The sequence below is a fragment of the Mesocricetus auratus genome, unplaced genomic scaffold, assembly GCF_017639785.1.
Source record: "Mesocricetus auratus isolate SY011 unplaced genomic scaffold, BCM_Maur_2.0 Super-Scaffold_100707, whole genome shotgun sequence".
Classification (NCBI taxonomy): Eukaryota; Metazoa; Chordata; class Mammalia; order Rodentia; family Cricetidae; genus Mesocricetus; species Mesocricetus auratus.
Window position 1 is genome coordinate 5,680,617 of NW_024429269.1, and position 20,145 is coordinate 5,700,761.

The 20,145-nt window shown below is 35.8% G+C and overlaps 1 protein-coding gene across 5 annotated transcripts in view; it reads left to right on the forward strand.

Annotated features, from left to right (window-relative positions):
• The window catches only part of Ints6 (integrator complex subunit 6), an 80,523-nt gene that overhangs the window by 48,088 nt on the left and 12,290 nt on the right, over positions 1 to 20,145 (forward strand). For 4 of the 5 annotated variants that reach the window (XM_040740547.1, XM_040740546.1, XM_040740549.1 and 1 more), the window contains 11 exons: positions 1,362 to 1,516; positions 4,930 to 5,082; positions 5,698 to 5,830; positions 6,808 to 6,902; positions 8,222 to 8,332; positions 8,794 to 9,009; positions 11,520 to 11,646; positions 12,275 to 12,417; positions 13,812 to 14,043; positions 17,633 to 17,995; positions 19,042 to 19,135. In XM_040740547.1, coding sequence (XP_040596481.1) covers positions 1,362 to 1,516; positions 4,930 to 5,082; positions 5,698 to 5,830; positions 6,808 to 6,902; positions 8,222 to 8,332; positions 8,794 to 9,009; positions 11,520 to 11,646; positions 12,275 to 12,417; positions 13,812 to 14,043; positions 17,633 to 17,995; positions 19,042 to 19,135 — 1,822 coding nt within the window. The remainder of the gene's footprint in view (positions 1 to 1,361; positions 1,517 to 4,929; positions 5,083 to 5,697; positions 5,831 to 6,807; positions 6,903 to 8,221; positions 8,333 to 8,793; positions 9,010 to 11,519; positions 11,647 to 12,274; positions 12,418 to 13,811; positions 14,044 to 17,632; positions 17,996 to 19,041; positions 19,136 to 20,145) is intronic. The other variant, XM_040740548.1, reaches the window with a different exon arrangement.

Below are 20,145 nucleotides of genomic sequence, written 5' to 3' on the forward strand. Positions count from 1 at the left end.
GCAGAGGTGGGTAGATCTCTGAGTTCAAGACCAGTATGACAGCCAGGGCTACACAGAGAGATCCTATCTCAAAATAAAATAAAACTTAAGATTAACAAAGGCAGTTGTACAGAAAGGAAGATAGTAAGAATATTAGTATAAACTGGTGGTTTAGGAGCATCAACTTTTTTGTAATAAAGATTGTTGTCTGTAGCTTTAGAGAAGCAAGCAACCTTTTAACTGTCTATAGATAGAGCAAACTCATATTTCCTTTTTACTTTTAGATCATTGATTTTAGTAATTTGCCTTTCCTATGCTTGGTAAGTCTATTTCAACCTGAGATGCTTATTCAGTTCTTTAGCTACTGTTGCTGTAAGCATAACATAATGGTTTGTGTGGGCACCAAAATGAGAAGCCAGTCTTTGCTGTTGAGGTTGGTTCTTTTAAATATTCAGCTGTGTTCCACCTGACTTTGTTCTTAGCTTGGTGTCCAGAAACCATATATAACAGCTAGTGACTCTGAGGGTTTCCATAAATCACATGACAGTTTTCCATAGCTTCAGAATTAGAATATCAGTGGCAATTTACCAAGGTAATTGTCTAGAGAATTATTGAGAGAAGAAAACTGTCATGGGAGAGTTAATGACAACACTCAGAGGTAATACAGGGAGGGATCAGATGATAGGAAGACTAGTGAATCATTGTGTCAAGTTTATATAACAAAAAAATTAAAGTTATTAGAATGTATTTTCTTTACAATTATTTTAATGTTTGGTTTAGGCCTAAGTCTAAACTGAGTAAAATGTTTATTGAATTATTTCAGAGAATTTCGGTTTTGCTAGAATTAGTCTAGATTGAAGGTATTTTACCTAGTTTTTCTTTTGCCATGATTAACCTTTAATTCTAAGGTTGTTTTACCTTTTAACTGTGTGTGTGGTGGATTCATTCCAGGGTATTGTCCTTGATTGATAAATGATCCACCATTAGCAATGCTATTTACTGTGTGTATGGCACTGTTTTGATAGTTGGTATACAGAGATAAAGAATGCAAAGTGAGTGCTTGCCTTTATCCTCTGGCAGGGAAAGCATGTAATTTATTAAATTCACTATGAAGGTTTTTTTACACATTCTGATTGGGTGAGCAAAAGATAAAACCTTTGGGCTGATGAAATATTTGAAATGGGCAGATTTTGCTAGCTAGTGAACTGCAATCTAGTTTAATTGTTAAGCAGTCATGGTATTCTCCCTCTTAAGAAATAGAAGAAAGTTCATAAATCAACAGACACTAGAATATTTCTTAATGAGTATTCGTGGATGTAACTTAATTTTGGTTTTTGTCCCTTAATGTTGTGTTTTTTTTTGTTCTAATTTCTTTACTATAGATGGGCAGCCAGATATATCAAGACCTTTTGGATCTCAGCCTTGGCATAGCTGTCACAAACTAATATATGTCAGACCAAATCCGAAAACTGGTGTTCCTATAGGACACTGGCCTGTTCCAGAGTCTTTTTGGCCAGATCAGAATTCTCCAACACTAGTAAGTACCAAACAGACCATAACTACTTGATGATAACCATTTAGATGGTGAAACCTTAGATGACTTGTTTTGTGAAGCTCCTTGCTTTTGAGAGAAGGCTTTCTTGAGCTAACTTGTAGCACAAGCTGGCTTGAAGCATAATGTGATTTTAAGTCCAATTGTTATTTAAAAGTGTGGTTTCTCACAGAAATTAGACAGATATATAACTTGCTGTGAGCCATTATCTGCTTCCACATATGGTGTTATAAAACAAGAGAAAAAAGGCATCTTGTTTCCTCTGGAATTTAATACTATCTTACCTTTTTGTTACTGATGTTTGGATTCTGAATTGTAAACATGTAGTAAAATTTCCTTATTTGAATTTTGTTTTGAGACAGGGCTTTTTTGTGTGGCCTTGGTTGTTCTAGAGCTCACAGAGATCAGCCTGCCTCTGCTTCCTGAGTGCTGGTATTAAAGGTGTGCTTCGCCAGCCACCATCTTTATTTGGATTTTAATTGTAATGTAGCATGAGGATTTATCCTTGGGGTACAATTTAAATTTAAAATGAAGGTTTAGAATACGTGTGATAGTTTACCTGTAATCTTTTAGGTCACAGTCTTGAAATTCACGATCACTTGTACACCTTTAGTTGTGTTCAATATTGCAACTTGGAAGTTTAGCTTGTAGGGATTTTTCTGGTTTTGCCTATATGAATTGTTTTATAACTATTGATGGCTGTTAAGTGATCATGGTACATATCAGTATTCTTTATGGTAGAAGAAATTTAAAACCATAAATAGCTATTATTTATTAATTGCTATTCATAATTTTAATAAATTGTTATATAATAATTTACATAAAAATCATCTATTCAGACTTGTTTAATCTACTATTTTTTGGATTATTTCTTTTTTTTTTCATAGTGTCTGCCTTGCTTATTCTTTTTTCTTTTCCTTTTTGAATGTATTAAATTTTTTGGTTTGCCCTATGAACAAGTTTTCCATTTCTTTGGTGATTTTTTTTTCTGTTTTTTCGCAGAATTTTTTTGAACTCTTTCCATATTTTTATTAAATATCATCTTGGTTATTATTGCTATCATATACATACTGCAGTATCTATAGTATTTAATTAATGCAAAGTGAAAAACTGGAAGTAAAAAAAGAACAAGGTGCATTTAGAAGAGGGGAGAGGTAAATGTAATACTGTTAAATAAACCAAACTACTTGTGGCTTGAAATACAAGATTAGGGAATGTGAGCTTTCCTAGTCTGGGCAAGAATGCATTTGAAGTTGTTTTTAGGGAGTCACCACTTCAGGAAAGTAACTTGGTTTTTATTTGAAGCAAATTAGGGGTTAAGTTGGAAGGGCAGGTAGATTACCTGCTGGGCTAGTAATATGGTTTATTAAGAGATACGTTTTTCTTTTTTTCTAAAATGATGAAAGGGAATCATGAGAAATAATACTGGAAAGAACTCTTTAAAAGTTGTTAATTGAAGGCTATTAGCGGGAATAACATGCCTACAAATTATAATTTTCACATAAGTATTGTTACTGAAGTTAAAAGTGATTTCCCCACTAACTGGGCCTCTGGATCATCTCTCTTGTCTTCTAAGATTGTTTTGGGAGTTAAATGGGAAATATATAAGAGAATTTTCTGTACCTAAATATAGAGGATTTTCCCTCTTGGGTAAGGAAAGAGGAATTTTTAAGACCGCCTGAAAGATAGTAGACAAACTATTAAAATATTTAAAGCCTTCATTTAAAGTTAAAGTATTTAGGTAAAACACCCCCCCCCTCCAAAAATAAGTTTCAACAAAATGCAGCAAGAGTACATTGAGCATCTTGATCGTTACCGGTTTGAAGGCAGATCCTCATACATGCATACTGGAGAGCACAGTCTTGCTGGCTGCAAGGGAGGGCAGGGCAGAATGACAGGAAATGGGACCTAACTGCTTGGTTGGTGTGTTTGGAGTGCATACTGGGAGGGGTACTAGAACAGGCTCCCAGAGTTTGGTTCTTGGCAACTTCCTCATGCTCTGAAATGTAGTTTTAAAGGAGAAAACGATGAAAGAGTCAGAATGAAACACAGGCATGAAAGATGATGAACTGTTGGTGCAACTGCATGTGAGCAGCAGGACTGGAACACGGAGTCTGTCTGTAGGTTATGGCTGAAGAGTGACTTGGAGACTAAACCAGTGAGGCTTCTATTTGAGAAACTAAAGGGGCTTGGGACCTCGCCCTGCCCCCTTGTGAATGGCTACTACTTTTACTGCATAATTTTTTAGGTAGGGAATTACATAAAATGGCAACAGGATTATTGGAGTGGGCTAATTAGTCAGGGAGTCTGATTAAAAAGGCGCCAATAATTGGAGAAACTGTGGTAAGAAAGATTAGTTGCTAAAGTTGGGGATTTGATACCGTCAAAAAGAAGATGGCAGCAGCTAGCACCGAACATGAATCCTGTTTGTGCTCTGATAGGTTCCTTAGAATTGCACTGTTATTTTATCTACATTTTTGACAGGTAAAATGGCAAGGTTATTAGAAAGAACTTGTGGTTTGGAAAGAAATAAATTAGATTTAATGTATCTGAAGGTTGTAACATAAGAGTCAGAATATGTCTAGTAGACAGCTGTAGACATACGGGAAATAAGATAATTTTGATTCTTGAATGTAGATTTGGGAGCCACCAGAGTATAGACAGTTCTGAAGCCAACTGAGTCCTTTCTAGCATTGAAATCCCAAATTTTAACTCGTACATTTTCCTGATTGGTGAGGTTTTTATGAACAGGACTGACTATATTAAGAGATAAAGAAATTAGTATCATGTCTTTTTTTAAGTGTTATGTTTTTTATGCCTCTAGAACAGGGATCTTCAAAAAAGGTGTTAGGTACCTTAGGAATGAATATACCAAAGGAATAACCTGTCAGAGGAATCTATTGGGGAATACAGAAAGAAATTGAACTTATAAATAAGATTTATATCTTTTATTATATATATTCTGTTATGTATATATCTGCCAATATTTATAAATAGTGTTTGAATATTATATATTCAGAAATTAACCAAAGAATGATTAGCTTGGAAGTTACTACTCTGTATATGTAACTAATTACCACAAATGAAGACTTGTACATTTCTTCTTTCTTGGGTATAAAAATAGTGAATGACTTTTAATTCTAAATTAGTTGAATGCTTTTATTCTAAATTTTGCATTTATGATAAATTTGATTAAAATATAAATTTTCATTTTGTGGGTTTTTCTTGGGGATATTATATAATTTAAACATTGGTTTGTTTTTCCAGCTTAATGGTATTTATTTCTAGTAAATCAAACTTACAAAACTGAGGAAGTAAACTTTAATAAGAGAAAGGTACTTAAAAATGTGTTGATTTCTGGTATTTTGTGTAAATAGTAATGAGATTTTCCCCTCTAGCCACCTCGTACATCTCATCCTGTAGTGAAGTTTTCGTGTACAGACTGTGAGCCAATGGTTATTGACAAACTGCCTTTTGACAAGTATGAGTTGGAACCTTCACCACTGACTCAGTTTATTCTAGAAAGGAAATCTCCTCAAACATGTTGGCAGGTAAGCTGAAATACTTACTGTTTAGGCGAGGTCTCCCCTCCCTCCCTCCCTCCCTCCCTCCCTCCCTCCCTCCTTCCCTCCCTCCCTCCCTCCCTCCCGTTTCTCTGTTTAACAGTCCTGGCTGTCCTAGAACTCACTCTGTAGACCAGGCTGGCCTCCTGAGTGTTGGGATTAAAGGCATGTGCCACCACCACCCATCTCAAGAAAGATGTTTCTTACAAAGCTAAACTTAGGAACTGGAGATATGGGCCAGTCAGTAATGTATCTGCTGTAAGAACACTAAGATCTGGTAATCCAAATTTTGGATTCCCAGCACCCGTGTAAAAAGCCAGGCACAATAGCCTGTCTTTGTATTGGAGAGGAGATCTGAGATTCATTGGCTGGATAGTCTGGCTGAAATGTGAGCTCTAGATTCAGTAAGAAACCATGCCTCAAAGAATAAAGCAGAGAACAATTGAGGAGGATACCCAGGGTCAACCTCTGGCTTCCACACATACCTGCCTGCATATACATGTATATACATATACACACAAGCTAAACTGAATTAATCCATGGTTTGCATAGCATTCACTGCAGGTTTATTGAATATGAATTCTAACTTTTCTTTTTAAACAGGTATATGTGAGCAATAGTGCAAAGTATAATGAACTTGGTCATCCTTTTGGTTACTTGAAAGCTAGTACAGCACTGAATTGTGTGAACTTATTTGTGATGCCTTACAATTACCCAGTCCTCCTTCCTCTCTTAGGTAAGTCATTCTTGTCATGTGCTAAGGAATAGCCCTCTTTTCTTATCTCTGGAAATTAATGAGAATGCTAAATTTACTTAATGGTATTTAAATTATAACCTACTTGTGTTTGTGATTAATTGAAAGTCATTGTAAAATCCTTACATTTTACAAATAGTGGTACTACTATATCTCAAAGTTTTAAATTATGTATTCTTACAAATGATGCTTTCCGGCAAAAATTTTCTGCTTAATGTACAAAGCATGCTATATTCATTAAAACTGAAGACATGTTGTAAGAGCTTACCAACTTTCCATTTGCAAACAGTTCCGTGTGAGCGTGTGCATGTGGAGGTGGCAGGTTATCCTTGTGTATCATTGTTCAAGGAGCCATCCTTCAGAATGGTTGGGTTGTTTAATTTATGTATCTTATATATAAAAACATGTATGTGTGCATATGTGTCATGATGCATGTTTGGCGGTCAGGACCACTTGTGGGAGTTGGTTTTCCTTTTACCATGTGGCTGCTGAGAAAAGGATTCAGGTTGTTTGGCTTTGTTGCAAATATCTTAACCCATTCAACCATCTTACCAGCCCAGAAAATACTTTTATAATCAAGGAATTTGTTTTAACATGGGAAAGCCCAGCGTTTGTTTTCAGGTTCAGTCTGGTTGTCATTTTTGAAGAGTGCTGAGAAACAATCCTCCCACAACACATCAGATTTAAAAGTTGTAGTGAAGATATTAGCAGTTTTTTTTTGTAGGAACTATTATACATACTTGGTTTTCTAGCAGGACATAACAATTTTTTGGCTTGTGTATTTTCTGATGCTACTTCATTAATGTGTATATTTTAGACACATAATTAACACTGTTTTACCTTTAAAATTGAATTACAAACAAGAACCCTAGAGCTAGGTTTCCTGCTCTTTGTTAAGATTTGAGGAGCTTTGACTAGCTCATAGTGAGTAATGCTGCTCTGCTGTTGACTGTTCCCAGATGACTTGTTCAAAGTGCACAAAGCAAAGCCAACGCTGAAGTGGAGACAGTCATTTGAAAGTTATTTGAAGACAATGCCTCCCTACTATCTTGGGGTAAGAATAACATTGTTAAAATAGACCTTAGCACTTACAGCTTATTGTTGGTATTATAACCTTTTACTCATCACTGTAGATACCATGAAAATTGAATGTACAGATGACATACTATGAGTGTAATGGTGTAAATTTTAGTGGCTTATAGAATAATAGTGGTTGTGAAACTATGTAAATACTGTATAGCAAAGGTCAGGTACTGTCTTAGTGTGATGTGTCTGTTAATGGTGTTTACTCCTTACAGTCCCTCTGGGAGGTAGAAATGATTTATTTCTACCTCACAGATGAAGGTCAGGAACCAAAAGTAAAGTGGTCATTCCTAGCTCTAGTTTCTACCTTGATGCAAGAATTTTCTATCTCTGTCTAGAACTAATCTTTCTAAGCAGCCCCCTAGTATCATAAGATTAATAATTTGGTTTTATGTTTGTAAGCATTTAGTCTAGCACATGGTGCGTGTCCTGTTAGAGATTAAGAAGGGGCCTGCAGATATCTTGGCTAACTTGTCTTTCATAGCAGTCTTTAAAACTTAGCCAGAACTTCCTGAGCATTAAATATGAGCTCTGGGATTTGATTTCAGGAGATGCCAGAACATAGATAGGCATTTTCCATGCCATTGGTTATCTTTCTGTTTTTGGCTGTCTCTCATCCACATACTTGCTGGTGACATTTTACTGTGTCAAGAGACTTGAATTAGCACCTCCTTACTACTGAAGATTTTTACTGTTATATATGTGTTATAAAGTTTTTATTCTGCTATTCTGTTTCTTTTTCTTCTTTAGAGCTTGTTTGCTTTTTCAGCTCAGGTAGTGATAGTAATAGTGAGGGTCAAAACCTGTTGGATGTTTACTGTATGCCAGGTTCTTTTATAATATAAGGCGCTCCATGTGTTAACTCACCTAATTCCATGATACTTGATCAGGATAGACGTTACTGTCCTCCTTCTGAAAGTGAGAGCTGAAACAGGAGAGTTCACTGGTGTGCTAAGCTGCCGTCCAGCTGCTTACCCTCAGGTGGCAGTCAGACTGGCTCCACAGTGTCTCTGCTCCTGTCTTCCACATGAGGATCTCCCCATGGTACTGAGCACTTCAGGACTTCAAACTGACTGCCCTGGAATTAATTGTTATGCTTCTAATACATGTTAACTATCTTTACTTGCTTTTCATGCTACTTATAAACATTGTATTAAAATACAAATAATTATTGTATTATGTTCCTTTTAAGGCAAAGTGCAATTTGGGGTGAGATGTTTTAAAAAGTCACTATATAGAACATTTTTAACAAACTTGACATTCACTGCTGTTTCTTCTTCTTTTCTATAGCCACTGAAGAAAGCTGTTAGGATGATGGGTGCACCTAATCTTATAGCAGACAGTATGGAGTATGGACTCAGTTACAGTGTCATTTCATACCTCAAAAAATTGAGTCAGCAGGTAATGTCAGAAAGTGGAAATGAGCATTAAGAATTTGACTGATAGCTGGCTGGGCAGTGGTGGTATATGCCTTTCATACCAGACCTCAGGCAGAGGCAGGTGAATCTCTGGCAGCTCGAGGCCAGCCTGGTCTACAAAGTGAGTTCCAGGACAGCCAGAGAAACCCTGTCTCATAAGTTTGTAGACCAGGCTGTCCTCAAACTTAGAGATCTGCCTGCCTCTGCCTCTCAAGTGCTAGGATCAAAGGCCTGCTCCACCTCTACCTGGTTGAATTGTAATTATTTTAATTGATAAGGTATTGTTATTTAAGGTATGTTTGGTTTGCCTAGTTCTCAATGTAAGCTATGATTACTTGAGACTTTAATTTTTTAAATTCAATAAATAATTTATGGAAGGGCATATTCTCTGGTATCTGAGTTATGAGCTTGTATTGATGCAATTCTTGTTTCTTTTTATTTTAGGCCAAAATTGAATCTGATAGAGTCATCGGATCAGTAGGCAAAAAAGTAGTGCAGGAAACTGGAATTAAAGTTCGAAGCCGTTCACATGGTTTGTCAATGGCACATAGGAAAGGTTTTCAACAAATGCTGCAGGGAATTTCAGAGGATGTCCCCCACAGACTGCTAGACCTTAATATGAAGGAGTACACTGGGTTCCAGGTTGCTTTACTAAACAAGGTAACAGCTTAACACTGCTTTAGTTGTGCTATACTCTTTATAGAGCAAGCCACAGTTTACATAACTACCATTCAATTTGTCTGAGTTTCAAGAGGCCCTTTTATATGACTGCAGAATAATACTCATTGTATTATCACTGAACATTGAGTTTTGGAATTCAGACAGAAATTGTATATGGTATGAATGAGTTGATTGATGAGTAGTAAGCTTATTTCTTTTATAGATGTAAACAAAGGCTTAAAGATTTCTAAAAAGTTAGAGAGCTGATATTAGAATTCACTTACACTAAAGACCTTAAAATACTTTATACTCATTAAAACTATTTTCATTTCAGCATCCTTTTTGTAGACGATAGCTAAACTGATTCTAATATTTATATGGAAATATAACGGGTCTGGAATAGCCGAACCCGAACCAATATTGGAACAGGAATAAAGTTGGAGGACTGAAACTACATGATTTGGATCTGTAAAAAGGGCAGTAATTATATTGAGATGATTGTGTATGGTTAAATACACAAAGGAGAGGTAGAATGGAATAGACTAGAAGTGGGTTCTCACACACAGTCATTCAACAGAGGTGCTATGATAATCAAAATGGAAAAAAAGACTTTTAAACAGTGCTACAACAATGGATATTCCTATTCAAAATAATTAACTAGACCTTTGGCTCACATTATTTGAAATAATCATGGTCATAAATAGAAAAATGGAAACTTAAGCTTATAGATGAAAAAAGAAAGTCTTCATGATGTTTTAATCTAATGAAGATTTTTGTGATATAACAAATATAAATACAAAATATTGGTAAATTGAACTTTTTAAAAATTAAAGAATTTGCTTTTCAGTGAAGTGTTGTAGCAAGATGTAGTTGAATGGTAGAGTGAGCGCCTAGCATCTGATAATCCCTGTTTTCACCCTCAGTACTCTATACATTAAAGAAAGAAGAAAAAAAGAAAACAAAATAGGCAAGGTACAGATCAGAGAAACACATAACATCTGATATAATCATTGACATCCAACTCACTAACGAAAAATTGAATATCTCAGTAAAAATAACCAAAAAAACACAACTGAAGAAACACAAACAATACATAGAAAGGTAAATAGCCTTGTTAGTCATCAGAGGAATGCAACTTAAGGCATAATGTGATATTCATTTTCAGAGTTACTGAAGTGTCTAGTGTTGTTCAGACACAGAAGAATTGGAACTCTCATAAGTGAGTGAAGGAAGGCTAAAGAGATAGCTCAGCAGTTGATGCCATTCCAGAGAACCTGAGGTTGATTCTTGGCACCCACACTATAGCTCATAAGCATCTGTAACTCTGGTACCAGGGGGTCTTAAGGCACTGCTCATACATGGTATACCATGCAGGCAAAATACTCAAACACATAAAAGTAAACTAATTAAAATAAACAAGTAAATGACTTAAGGGCCATAGCTGATGGTTTCTTAAGAGGTAACACAGTATTTGTGTACAATCAGCAATTCTTATTTGTAAATAACAAGACAAATGAAAATACATTATCTATAAAGATATGTGTGCCAAATTTTCATAGCCATATTATTTATTGTAGCCAGAAATCTACATCCTTGTAGATTTTTTAAACAAGTTCTATTTCTATAAAATGAATAGTATTGTGTAATAAGAAGAAAAACAGGCTGGGTGTTGGTGGCACATACCTTTAATCTCAGCATTTGGGAGACAAAGGGAGGCAGATCTGGTCTACAGATTGAGTTTCAGAACGGGCTCCAAAGCTACGGAGAAACCCTGTTTCAAAAAACAAAAAAAAAAAGAAAAAGAAAAAAAAAACCAAAAAGAAGAAAAAGAAAAACAGACTAGTGAAGTAAAAGAAAAGCCAGATTTGAAAAACTTAGGAATTGGAAGATTTTGCATATAAGACAGAATGAATATAGGGAGGCAAAAAGCTACATAGGAAGTGCCTGGGGATATAAATAGGAATTGATAAGAAACATGAAAGTGCTCTAAAGCTAGGTTACGATGATGTCACCCAACTATAAACTCACATACTCACTCATCAGGTCACATGTTTGGGTGTCAAAATGGTTTCTTCCTATGTTTAAATAGGGGTTTTATTAAGTGATTTGCTTCTCCTACCCGGAACATACTTAAAAAACCTTTAATATTAAAGGTGAATTTGAAATTATTTTGTTGAGCTTACAATAAAATTTCTATCATTTGGCTCTAAACTCATTGTATTTCATATTACATCATGTGTTTGTTTTTTGTTTGTTTTTTTCTTTTTTAAATTTAACTTAGAAACAAGTTTGTTTCACATGTCAATCCCATTTCCGTCTCCTTCCCCTCCTCCCCATCCCTCCCCACCACGCCCCCCACTCCGTGTGTTTGTTTTTTTTCCTTTTATAAAGCTACGTAGTTAACTTACATATTTTATATTTTATTTCTGGTTCTATGCTGCAGGCTAAGAGATTTTAGACTCTTGTAAATTCTGTTTAGAAATATTTTATCCTTGAATGTGTTTGTGTAGGATTTGAAGCCTCAGACCTTTAGAAATGCTTATGATATACCAAGACGGAATCTTCTGGATCATTTAACAAGAATGAGATCTAATCTTTTAAAGAGCACCCGCAAATTTCTTAAAGGCCAGGATGAAGGTTAGAGTACAATTTTAAATGTTCCTGTTTGTAAAATAACTTTTCTTTATAATTTGTAAGGGAATGGTCACAAATTTTACAGGCTTATACTCTCGTTAATTCAAACAAGTGACATAAAGAGAGAGCATTCACACATATACATAATTACGAGTAAAAAATTTTAAAACAGGTGATTCATCCTTTATTTTCTATCTTCCTTCTTACTGTCACTGTTAACCACAAATTCTCTTAACAGTTTATTTCATTTTTAGCCTTCCTCATACCTTCAGATACATGGACACATACAGTCATTTTCTTGTTCTATTTTAGTGTCTGATAGTTTTACTCTGGGTGGCCATTTCCTTGATGTGTCTATGGTATTAGTGCAAATCACATCAGATAATTATTAACCTTTGCTGTGACTTGAACATTCTCACCACTGGTTTACATTCCTCTGATAATTCCACTCTACAAATTCTATTATATTTTGCCTAGAAGATAAAGTTAGTACTTTTACATTTTAATTTTGGAGAATTAAAGACTGTTATGTTTTTAATTTCCCCATGTTAATTTCCAGTATGTAATAACACTTCTGTGTAATTATATTAGTGAGGGTAACTTTTGTTGTTGATATATTCTCTCTGAAAAGATCAAGTGCACAGTGTACCTATAGCACAAATGGGGAATTACCAGGAATACCTCAAGCAAGTACCTTCTCCACTAAGAGAACTTGATCCTGATCAGCCTCGAAGGTTGCATACATTTGGCAATCCCTTTAAACTGGATAAAAAGGTAACTCTGAAATGTTCTGTGATATAACTTGATTGTGGTAGCTGCTGTCAGTTTAGCTAAAGTTATTTTCTGCGTAGAATATCCTATTTAGAAAGTGTCAGTAGTGTTGTATTAGTTAAAGAATTGAGATTAGTTGTGCTACTTAAAAAGCTGTATAGAGAGGGTGGGGAGATGTCTCAGTGGGCTAAGGACTTGCCTTGCAAGCCTGAAGAACTGAGTTCAAATCTCCAGAACCCATATAAAAGCCAGCCACAGTAGCACTCATTTGTAATCCCTACACTCTGTCAAGTTGGGAGTTAGAGACAGGTGACCCTCAGAATCTAGTGGGCCAGCTAGCCTAGCACACACAGTGGCGAACAAGAGATCGTGTATCTTAAGCAATGTGGCAGGTGAAGACTGTTACCTCAGTTTGTAACTCCTGACTTCCATGTGTATAGTATGACATGCCCATGTCCATGCTGACATGAATGCATGCACCCCTACACAAATGGCATAGACATTCAAGAAAAGGGCATGTATGTGTGTGTATGTGTGTGTGTGTGTGTGTGTGTGTGTGTATGTATGTATGTATGTATGTATGTATGTGTGCATGTTTGTAGTACAAAAGAGATACCGGAGGCTACGGGAAGAAGGTAAAGAAGGGGAAGATGATAATTAAGGGGTACTAAGTGTCAGCTTGAAGACTAAGTTTTAGTGAACTATTGACAACATTGTAATCCCAATTAATATAATGCTAATGTGTTATATATTTCAAAATGGTTAAAAGAACATATTTTAACTCCCTTTTCCCCTTTATACTCAAGTTGGTAAGATAATGACTGTTAATTACCTTGATTAAATTTTTTTAAGATTTTATTTTTTACTTAACATGTATAATATGTGAGTCTGTGAGTTATTCTCCACATATGTGCTGGAGTTTTGGAGGCTAATAGAGGGTGTTGGATCACCTGGAATTGGATTTGTAGGTGTTTAGGAGCTGTCATGTCTGGTTAAGAGCAGTAAGTGCTCTCAGCTTTTGATCCCAAAATTAAATCTTTAAAGTGTGTGTGTGTGTGTGTGTGTGTGTGTGTGTGTGTATGTACATGTGTATGCTCATGTCATGGCACACATGTGGAAGTCAGATGACAAGATTTTATGGAGTCAATTCTCTGGTTCTTCCACCTTTCTGTGAGTTCTTTCTGGGCTCTGAACTCAGGTCTCCAGGATTGTGAAGCACAGCACATTAACCGCTTTTCTACCTTACCAGCCCTTGATTAAACCTTTCTATACTATGCATAAATCAAGCTGTCACATTATATGCTATAAATGTGTAGTTATTCATCAGTTAGAATAAATAGTAACCATTGCATTTTAAAAATTATATATAAATTCAAAACATTTTATTCTGTTAATAGGGTATGATGATAGATGAAGCAGATGAATTTGTGGCTGGACCTCAAAATAAACATAAACGGCCTGGAGAGCCGAGCATGCAAGGGATCCCGAAGAGGCGCCGGTGTGCCTCTCCACTCTTGAGAGGCCGGCGGCAGAGCCCTGCTGTGAACAGTCACATTGGAGGAAAAGGACCGCCTGCACCCATGACTCAAGCTCAGCCAGGTCTTATTAAACCCCTTCCTCTGCATAAAGGTAGCACTTTGGGACTTTCAAATACTACTTGCTATTGGGTACCTAAGGGAAGAGATTTTTATAATAGAAACAGAGAAAGATTGTTCAGCAGAGTCCAGTGAGCATTGTTTATTGTGCATTGGTATGCAGTAGCTTCTGGATGTCTTTTTGATGAACACTTTATATATTCATGCTCTATTGCATTATATGTCATGCTCTGAAATGACATTAGTAAATCTCAAGTATTTTATTTTACAAATGGTTTTGGAAAGAGTATTTTCACTACAAGCAAAAATATGCTTTTCAGTTTAGCAAAACTTAACAACTAAGTATTAAATGCATAACTGTGCTACAGACATGAGCAAGGCAGTAGTGATCTCTGTTCTCATAGTAGACAAGGAAAGAAAGTCATATTCAATCAATTACATGTGTGATAAATGTTAGAATGTATACATACTATGGAAGCATTTGACACAAGAATGAATTTCCTGAGAACATTATGTTTGTGGATGAGAGTAAATTAAAGCTTTGCTTGTACTAGAGAGAGTATGCATAAAAATATTTAAGAAAACCCTAAAGAGTCCCAATATAGCATTGGTTTTGGATGTATTTAATAAGAAGAGACTAGAAAGATATTCAGAGTCTAGATCATGAGTGGCCTTTAAACCTATTGTAAAAATTGTTTTATTTCAAAGACAGTGAGAAACCATTGAAAGAGGTAGTAAGTTGGTTAATTAGGATACTATAAATATATTTGAATATTATATGGGATATTATCAGGGAGAATGTTTATATGGGAATATAGAACATGAATAAATCAGTGTTTTTATTGTACATAGTGACCCCACTGGCTTATATAACATCTTAAGTGGAGAGAAACCCAATATTATGTACCATTTGATGGAATTCTACCTGACCCTTCTCCTCTACCCTCTATTGGATATCAGAGTGATCAAGCCTCTAGAGCCAGTTTTTCCACAGGAAATAAAAGAGACAGAAAAACATGTTAAATAACAAAAGAGGGATAGAGTCAGAAAATTAAGGTCATAAGGAATTTTATAGGACAAAAAAAAAGTCTGTTGTGTTATTTTTGTTGTTAAGGTGAAAAGAGACACAGAAGGTTTATAGTCCGAAGTAGCAGGAAACAAACAAGTTATAATTCAAGAGCCTCATTTGGATCAGAATCAAATAAGATCAAACTTTTTCAAATACAAAATGTATAAAAATAACTGAAGGATGTGATGTACATACTGATGGGGTAGTTGATGTTATAATGTAATTCTTATTCATCCACAGGGGCTCGTTAGTAAGTGCAGATGATTATAACCTGACACTGTGTCTTGAGAAACAATAGGCAAATTGGGAAAAGCAATGAGTGTGAATGTACTTTAATAGTGTGTTGGCAATTTCAAATGCTTTAAATTATCTTTTGGTCTCTGGCTGTTTTATTAATAATGCTTTTTTTGTGGAGTAAAGGATAGAAAGGTTTTTTTTTTAATGATGAAGGATAACTGAGAAGAAAAAAAGAGACAATGAGTATGAAAAATTATCTTTAAAGGACAGAGAGGCTGGTGAATGGTCGAGAAAAGTTCAAGGAGATGAAAATGTTGGTTTTGTTTGAGAGTGTGTAAATACTGGCATGGTGGACACATTATAGAGAAAGGTCAGAAAGAGAGACTAAAATCTCCATCAAGAAGGCAAGAGGAAATGGCCCAGAGTGTTGGTGAAAGAATGCTGCTTTTGTTGAACAAAATGGGTTTGAGTATAAATTAATTAGGAACAAGGGTGTAGAAGAGATGTCAGGACTTTGCTTTTCTCCCATAAGTAGAAAGTGGATATATGGCTGAGGTAGAAGGGTGATTGGAAAAGTTAGAACTTAGAAGAGAATAAGGGAAGCTGAATAACATCTGTGGGAGAGGGAGAAGATGTTGTGGTAGGCTTGAGCAGTGCTGAATGAAGGTCTAGACCTAGATGATGATTGGGACCATCCCTGCATACCTGGCTCCCATTTCCCCAGCAGTTGCCATCGTTCCAATTAAAGGTCTGCAGCTAGCACACAGGATAAACCAGTCATGAAGTCTGGTGTTTTACTTGACAGATAGTGCAGGAACTAAAAAAGTGACCCATCATGGAGATAAGCTTCATAAAGAAGAAAGTGAATATCTAGCAAAAGTCTGATTATTAGAAGAAAGTAGGAGTTGCTGGAGTAAAAGTCCAGCTGTATTAAGGATAAGGAGCTGAATACTGCGAAGGGATGCATGCACCTTCATCTTTGAGTTTGTGTTAGGTGAAAAAAAGGGATATAGGACAGAAAGTTTTTTGAGTTATGGTTTTTGATAGATGCTGCTGCTCTGCATAGATACTGGTGCTGCAGAACTTACCAAATGGAGCATGAATGAGGTTTACCTGGGCTCCTTGTTAAAATACTTGTTATCATGCACATGGCGGCTGGGGCACAAAGGAAGCATTTGAGAGGCTCTGCTGGGGCTAATGCCACTTTGAGTTGTTAGAGGCTCCTAGAATGTCAGGAAGGGCTTGAGAATATGCAGTGAACAAGGTGCTGTAGCATGTGCACTGGGCTCAATATGAAGATAATGATGAAGGGATTAGATCAGTTACAGTATTTCGCAACAGTGTAAGAGTTTAAAAAAAAGAATTAGAATATTTAAAATTAAATTTATGAGGTGAAGGTATATCCCTCTTTTACACTGTATATCCCACTTTTACATTCATGAAAAAGCAATTTCTATTCCAGGCTCAAAAATGAGAACAGTGTTGTTGTCTTTATTTTTAAGTAGGAGAGCTGGGTTTTCAGCGAAGCAGAAATTATTGTGGTTTTTTTTAAGCCCTCACCTTAGCCAAAAGGCTGAGAAGCAGTTGTGCAATGGTTAGAACTTAGAAAGGAGCAGGGAGATGATGGAAGGAGGAGAGCAGTGGATTTGTGGGAGTGTTTGTTTAAGGAAGCATGTAGAAAGCAGGCCTTTATTGAGATACAGAACAGATGAGCTCAGCTGGTGCTCTGGAAGACTAGTGAATAATCCAGACTTTAGGAGTCATGTCTAAGAGTCTTGTAGTTAATGGCATACTAGTAAACTTTAGGGTCTACTTGTCTATTGAGCTGAAGTGGGCACCAAAGTATTGTGTGGCTGGGACTGAAAGGATAGCTGGAAAACCATGTGTGCCCTATTGGGGCTTCTTGCAGAATATTGAGCTATAAACACCATTCATTGTTTACTTTTCTCTCTGAAGAATAACAGGTTAAGACAAAAGTAGGCTTAAGGTGAGGCAGGTAGGTAAAAAGGTGACAGTGACAATTTTAGTGATGTATTTTTCTCTGAAGTACTGAAAACTTGCTAAAATAAGGTAGAAAATTGAAAGCTAAAATAGGCTTTGTCTTTGTAAGGACAGAATTGCAGGATTCTGTATGTGTTATGAATGCTTCATGTTGATATACTGTATCTTTGGCAAAGCCTAAGAACCATATCACATTGTTGGTATGTCTTAGTCTAAGAAATGAGTTATTTGTAGTAATTGTGTTACTTGAACATTTTTATTGTATACTTTAATGCCAGGTCTCACTTTTAGCTATATTTCTTTGGTTTCATTTCAGAAGCCACTAATGATTCAGCAGTAGATGATGTGGTTGAAAATCATGTTGCAGACCAGCTTTCATCAGACATGACACCAAATGCTATGGATACTGAATTTTTAACATCTCCGGCCAATCTTCTGGAACCATCAACCAATCATACAGAGGCCCTTGGTCATGAACATTTAGGAAATAATGACCTCAGTGTTGGTGGATTTTTAGAAAATCATGACGAGCCGAGAAATAAAGAACAAAGTGCTGAAGAGAATATACCAGCATCTTCACTCAGTAAAGGAAAGAAACCGGTGCATTGCAGAAGCCATGAAGAGGTCAACACTGAACTAAAAGCACAAATAATGAAAGAGATCCGAAAGCCAGGAAGAAGTATGTAGAATTAGAGACAAAATGTTGATTTTTTTTAAATGTGTTCAAATAATCAAATTCACTAAAGCACACATCTGAGTCTAGATTAGTCTTGAAGTACTTACTATATGAGTTCTGTAAGATTTAAGTTGTTATTCAGCTAGAAAACACTGAATAATTTGGTGCTCATGATACTCCAGTGGTAGACACATGTAGCTGCCATGACAAGGACTCAGAGTCTTGCCTATTACTTCAACTAGCAGTTGAAATTTTAGTACAACAGCTAACCCAAACATATAGAGTGAATACTAACTACTAAATGACTTGAGTGTTGGGTTGTCAATATATCTAATAAGTAGGGCACCTGTGTAGCCCAAAGTTCAGTTCTCAACACTGGCCTGTCTGCAAGCCTCTTCAAAACCATTGTGTTTGTGAAGTTCCTCTCTACTGCCTACCACCATGTGTGAATTATGATAGCTAGCTGGATGTGCTTTAGCTTAAAACCAAAGTCATTAAGATCATCACATGGATGCAAGAGAATTCTCTGGGTACAAGAACTATATTGGCATCCATTCAGGATATAACAGGTCATCACTACTATGATGGCTCAATGAAATACAATGGAAGGGTATTCAGGAACTTGTAGAATCTTGGATGGAGTTATATGAAAAAACTTGAAAGTGAAGCAATACCTTTAACCGTGGAGAGTTTTTTTGCTTTCATTTTGTTAGAATTTAAAATTTAAATGATAAAGATGGCTTCTGTAAAAGCTGTTTCTCTGGGTGACTGTAGAGTTCTTTAATTCATCTCTAAGCTGGCTTGCTGTCTTATTGGGAAGTTTTGGCAAAAAAAAAAAGTGCTTCGAAAGTTGTTTAATTTTTGGTGATACATACTTTCATGTACACATTTAACATGTGGGGCAGCTGTATCTGTGTTAACAGTGGTAACTTTTTTGTGTGGAATATTTTTGTCTAAGTATACTTTTGTCTAAGCTAAGAAGCTGCAGAAGAAACATTGTGAGAATACAAATAAAGCCAGTTAATCATTTTTCCTTCTTTTGTTTTAAGAATATGAAAGAATCTTCACTCTGCTGAAGCATGTGCAAGGAAGTTTACAAACAAGGCTAATATTTTTGCAGAATGTCATTAAGGAAGCATCCAGGTAAAGAAGCTTGTTTGTTACTGAATACAGTGAATGGTTTTCAGTCGGCATGCTTGATGTTTGAATGGCATTTGATACACCCTTGAGTTCATGTATGCATTGATTCATTGAAATGTGAATTTTCCCTGTTAATTCAAAGCTGGTCATTGAGGAATTATGTGCCTTTTCCCTTGTAGACTATTACATTCTTTTACAATTCTTATTTTTTCTTCTCATGCTTTTTGATGGTGTTGTATGTAAATCTTTAATTTTTTTCCCCTTTCTATATTAACCTTGAAAGGTACTGCTGTAATAATAGGAAGGTTGAGAACAACTGCTTTAGTTAGAGAGGATTTTTTTGTATTTTGAGTGGCTTGGGCATGGGCTACTTGAATGATCAAGATAAGGCTATACGTTTTCATATAAGTTGAAATATTTTCAATATTCTGTTTTTAATGAAAACTATTCTGTCTTTTGTTCAGTTTATAGTATACCTTGAATTCTTAGTGCAGATGATTTTTGAGGTGGTGTTTTTCTGCATACCCCAGCCTGACCTCAAACTTAGATTCATTCTGCCTTAGTTTTCCAAATGCTGGGATTATAGGCATATGCACCCATATTGATGAATCTTGGATCTAGTTGAGTTCCTTGCACCTGCCTTTCTGTCACTTTTGTTATAGAACTTGGTGCATATTTGCATCATTTTACAAGAAAGAAAGAAGGAAAAACAGAACATCTAGTATTCTTGAGATATTCTAAACAGCATCAGTGATAGTCATGATTTTGTATATGTAATTTTCACCTACTTATATTTGATACTGAAAAACATTTTGTGCTGTACACCCTGTGTTGTAGATACCTTATTACACTTGATGTCCTAGTCCTCAAATTGTAGTAGAGCACTGTGATTTTTAAATGCTACTACCAGTTTTCCATTTTCATTTTGTAGGCACTTGCTTTTCTTCATTGTTTCCATTCTTTTTTTTTAACACTTAGTTTTCAAAAAAGACTGGATAGAGTAACTGCTTTGG